We start from the raw sequence: 4,556 nt of genomic DNA on the forward strand, positions 1-4,556 counted from the left end.
AAGACAGCTTTTTAGGATCCAGATGCCATCTATAAAACATTTTGTAAAATGTTCTTTTTCTTCGACTCTGGCATCTCCTGGTTACAGCGATATCAATCAGCTGTACGCTTCGGTTCTCTACAACTGCGATATCCGGCGTGTTGTGTTCCAAATGGCGATCTATTCGAAAGTCCCACAAGATCTTCACCCTCTTGTTCTCGACAACTTTTTCCATTTATTATTGTGACATGCCGGTTGACTCTCCTCACAGGCCGAGTTCCGGGACTACCCGCCGGTCTTGCGCCAAGCCGTCTCCCTCGCGCGACGCATCCAGGACCCGCTGGTGGAGTTTGCCCAAGTCTGCAGCCTGGACGAGGACATCCTCTGCCTGAAGCTGCACCCCATGCAGGTAACCCCAAAGGGGGGCTTTGTGCCGGAAGATGGCAAATTGGGTGGTTTATTTAATTGTGCCCTTCCTCTGTTATCTTTACAAACAACTTAAGGGGGTGAACGTATCCTTTGCACCTCCCTCCTCCTATTTTACCCACAACAACAACCCTGTGGGCTGAGAGAGGTCAAAGTTACCCGACGGGCTTTCACGCCTAAGGCGCGGGACTAGAAGTCACCATCTCCCGGGGATTGGCCCAAACACACCCAGCCAAACCAAGAGGACTAGAACTCGCCAAGCTGGCTGACGTGGTTGAGGGGGGACTCGAACTCTTCGCCTCCAGCCTGGCGTCTTGTCCACTAGGCCAAAGTGGCTCTTGGGCATTAAACATGGGAGGGCTGTGAGCCGGGAGGGTCCGAGACTGATCAGGGGAAAAAAAAAAGAATTGGGAATAGGGTGGGTGGGTGGGAAACTCCGTCCCTCCCAGAGCCGGCAGGGGTAGGCAACCTGGGCTCTTTTATGACTCATGGACTTCAACTCCCAGAATTCCTGAGTCAGCATAGCTGACTCAGGAATTCTGGGAGTTGAAGTCTATGAGTCATAAAAGAGCCGAGGTTGCCTACCCCTGGTGATTCAGGAATTCTGGGAGTTGAACTCCATGAGTCATAAAAGAGCCCAGGTTGCCTACCCCTGGTGACTCAGGAATTCTGGGAGTTGAAGTCCTGTAGGCGGAGTTTGGCTAGCCTCCCTCCCTTCCCTCTCTCTAAAAGATGGGGAGGGGTGGGCTGCTCTGGGTGGGCTCGGCCGGGCTGCCCGAGAATCGAAAGACCTGCAGTCCAGAAATGTACAGGGGGGGCATCAGAACCCTCACCCACCCACCCTTAAGCATGAAGCCTCTCCAAGCTCTCCAGTTGATCCCACTCCCTTTGGTTGGACTCGGCCCCCGCCCGTCTTCCCAGGCTTGGCCCCAAGGTAGGAGGACTGACCCTCTCCCCCCTCTTGCCCCCCCCCAGGACCACGTGGAGAAGGAGCAGCTGCTGAACGCTCTCTACTGCGAGTTCATCAACCGGGTGAACGAGGTGGGCGTGGACGTCAACCGGGCCATCGCCCACCCCCACAGCCAGGCCCTCCTGCAGTACGTCTGCGGCCTGGGGCCCCGGAAGGGCGCCCACCTGCTGAAGGTAGGGGGAGGGCAGGGGGCCCACGGGACGGGCGGGGGGCTGCAGGCAGGGGAGGTTCCCCCCTTTTGCAGGGGGTCCTCGATTTATAATAATAATAATAATAATAATAATAATAATAATAATAATAATAATAATAATAATAATAATAATAATAATAATAATAATAATAAAGTTGGAAGGACCTTGGAGCTCATCTAGTCCAACCCCCTGCTCAGGCAGGAAACCCTATACTATTTCGGACAAATGGCTGTCCTGTCGCTTCTTAACGACCGTTCGTTTAGTGACCGTTCCAAGTTACAACGCCACCACTGGAGCAAATGGCTTCTGACTATTTTTCACAGGGCCGTCGCAGCATTACGTGGTCAGACCTTTGGCCGCCGACTCGTGTTTATGACGGTCGCAATGCCCTGTGACCTTCTGGCAAGCCAAGTCAGTGGGGGGAGGAAGCCGGATTCTCTTAACAACCGTACCCCTGGCTTGAACCACTGCAACGATTCGCTTAACAACGGAGGCAGGAATTGAGCCACCAATGTCCATGGCTCACCGAAACAGCGAATGGGTTTTGCTCCATTTTACAACCGTTCCTCCCGTTGTTCAGCGAATCACTGCAGTGTTGAGTTAGTGCAATACATGGAAGTTGCCAGACGCCCAAATTTTGATCCAGTGAGTGTGAGGAAGCGCCAGTGCCAGGATTGGTCGCAAGTCCCCTTTTTTCGGGGCCGTTGTAACTTGTGAGCAGTCACTAAATGAGTGGTTGTAAGCCTGTAGGCCCCCAATATCTCTGCTGGAAAAGAGTTGAGAGCCTGGGGGGGGGGGGCAAAGGCCGGGTGGGAGTCCAAGGGGGCTTGGGAGGACCTCTGCCTCCCCCAGACCCTTCTCCTGCTCCTCCCAGGCCTCTGAGTGACCCCCTGCCTCTCCCACCCCGCCTCCTCTTTCAGATCCTGAAACAGAACAACACCCGGCTGGAGAACCGGACTCAGCTGGTCACCATGTGCCACATGGGGCCCAAAGTCTTCATCAACTGCGCCGGCTTCATCAAGATCGACACAGCCTCGCTGGGAGACAGGTGGGTGCTGGCTTGAAGATGGATGGACTTCGACTCCCAGAATTCCCCTGCTGGCAAGTCCTGGGCTGGGTGTGGCTACTGCAGAGTCCCACAGGGCGTCCGTCCCCCCCAAATGCTCTTGGGGCGATTCTCTCACTCTCTCTCTCTGCCCAGTGTCTCCGCAGACCCGCTTGGTCCCTTGTTGGGTTAAAGTTATTTAAATTTGCCCGCTGTCCTTTGGGCCGCAGGCACCACATCACAAATACAAGCAACGCCGACCCTTAAAATATAGCTGGTCCTTGACTTACGGCTGAAACTGAGCCCAACATTTCTGGGGCTAAGCAAGTGCGAGTTTTGCCCCGTTTTTACGACCTTTCTTGACACCGTTGTTAACTGAATCACTGCGGTTGTTAAGTCAGTCACACAGCTGTAGAATAGAACAAGGGTAGGCAACCTTGGCTCTTTTATGTCTGGTGGACTCCAACTCCCAGAATTCCTGAGCCAGCATGGGGGAACTATGGCCCCCTTCATGACTTGTGGACTTCAACTCCCAGAATTCCTGAGCCAGCATGGGGGAACTATGGCCCCCTTCATGACTGGTGGACTTCAACTCCCAGAATTCCTGAGCCAGCATGGGGGAACTATGCTCCCCATTATGACTGGTGGACTTCAACTCCCAGAATTCCTGGCTCAGGAATTCTGGGAGTTGAAGTCCACAAGTCATAAAAGAGCCAAGGTTGCCTACCCCTGATCTAGATACCAGCCTTGGGCTTAGCCACTCCAGTAACTGCTCATGTACATAATTTAATTCCATTTGTCATTTTATTCGTCATTCTTGCTCTGCGTTTCTTAAAAGAATTCACCGTACTGGTGCTTTGTTATTTTCATAACGCCTTTTATACGCTGTTTTCCTGCATTTTACGCACCCGCGCTGCGTTCTGTCCCGCCACACGAAATAAAATAAATCTTCCCCGGATCTTCCTAGCACGGATTCCTACATCGAGGTCCTCGACGGCTCCAGGGTCCACCCGGAGACCTACGAATGGGCGCGGAAGATGGCCGTGGATGCTCTGGAATACGACGAGTCGGCCGAGGACGCCAACCCCGCCGGGGCCCTGGAGGAGATCCTGGAAAACCCGGAGCGTCTGAAGGATCTGGACCTGGATGCCTTCGCGGAAGAGCTGGAGAGGCAGGTCAGCAGACCCTCCCACCCCAGGAGGGGGGTCTTTCTGGGTCCCCACCAGACATATTCACGGCCCCGGTTTCTTTGCAGGGCTACGGCGACAAACACATCACCCTGTACGACATCCGAGCGGAGCTGAGTTGCCGCTACAAGGACTTGCGCAGCCCGTATCGCGCGCCCAACTCCGAGGAGGTCTTCAACATGTTGACCAAGGAGACCCCCGAGACCTTTTACATCGGTAGGGGCATCCAACTCTTACCCCACTCAAAGGCTAGTGGGGGAACCTCGCATCAGCGTCCCTCAACCTGGCTGGCTTGAAGATGGGTGGATTTCAACTCCCCAGAATTCCCCAGCCAGCTATGCTGGCTGGGGAATTCTGGGAGTTGAAGTCCACCCATCTTCAAGCCAGCCAGGTTGAGGAACGCTGCTGGAGATCTTCAGATGATCATGGTGGTGAGCCACAGCTATGACCAGCGATCAAGAATGTAGCCCTCATCGGCTCCCCGTTGCTCTGAGATCAATTTTGTGCAACGCTCTTGCTTGTCTGAGTTGAGCCCCCCACCCTCACACCCCCTTAAAGGTCCGGCTTCCCCTGTCCGCAGGTAAGCTGATCATCTGCAACGTGACGGGAATCGCCCATCGGCGGCCGCAAGGAGAAAGCTACGACCAGGCGATCCGGAACGACGAGACGGGCCTCTGGCAGTGCCCCTTCTGCCAGCAGGATAACTTCCCGGAGCTGAGCGAGGTAACCCCGAGGGCTGCCCTCCAGCCCTGTACCCA

The 4,556-nt window shown here is 54.7% G+C and overlaps 1 protein-coding gene across 1 annotated transcript in view; it reads left to right on the top strand.

The window, feature by feature from the left end:
* LOC107300156 (transcription elongation factor SPT6-like) overlaps nt 1–4,521 on the top strand; it is a gene marked incomplete at its 3' end in the record, with an annotated part of 41,638 nt that extends 37,117 nt beyond the window's left edge. Inside the window, exons 19-24 of the mRNA XM_015829496.1 lie at nt 251–388; nt 1,381–1,548; nt 2,487–2,614; nt 3,579–3,786; nt 3,867–4,014; nt 4,379–4,521. Coding sequence (XP_015684982.1) covers nt 251–388; nt 1,381–1,548; nt 2,487–2,614; nt 3,579–3,786; nt 3,867–4,014; nt 4,379–4,521 — 933 coding nt within the window. The remainder of the gene's footprint in view (nt 1–250; nt 389–1,380; nt 1,549–2,486; nt 2,615–3,578; nt 3,787–3,866; nt 4,015–4,378) is intronic.
* Between the last annotated feature and the right edge of the window lie 35 nt (nt 4,522–4,556).

This window comes from Protobothrops mucrosquamatus, unplaced genomic scaffold (genome assembly GCF_001527695.2).
Source record: "Protobothrops mucrosquamatus isolate PMUCROS unplaced genomic scaffold, P.Mucros_1.0 scaffold6267, whole genome shotgun sequence".
Taxonomy (NCBI): Eukaryota; Metazoa; Chordata; class Lepidosauria; order Squamata; family Viperidae; genus Protobothrops; species Protobothrops mucrosquamatus.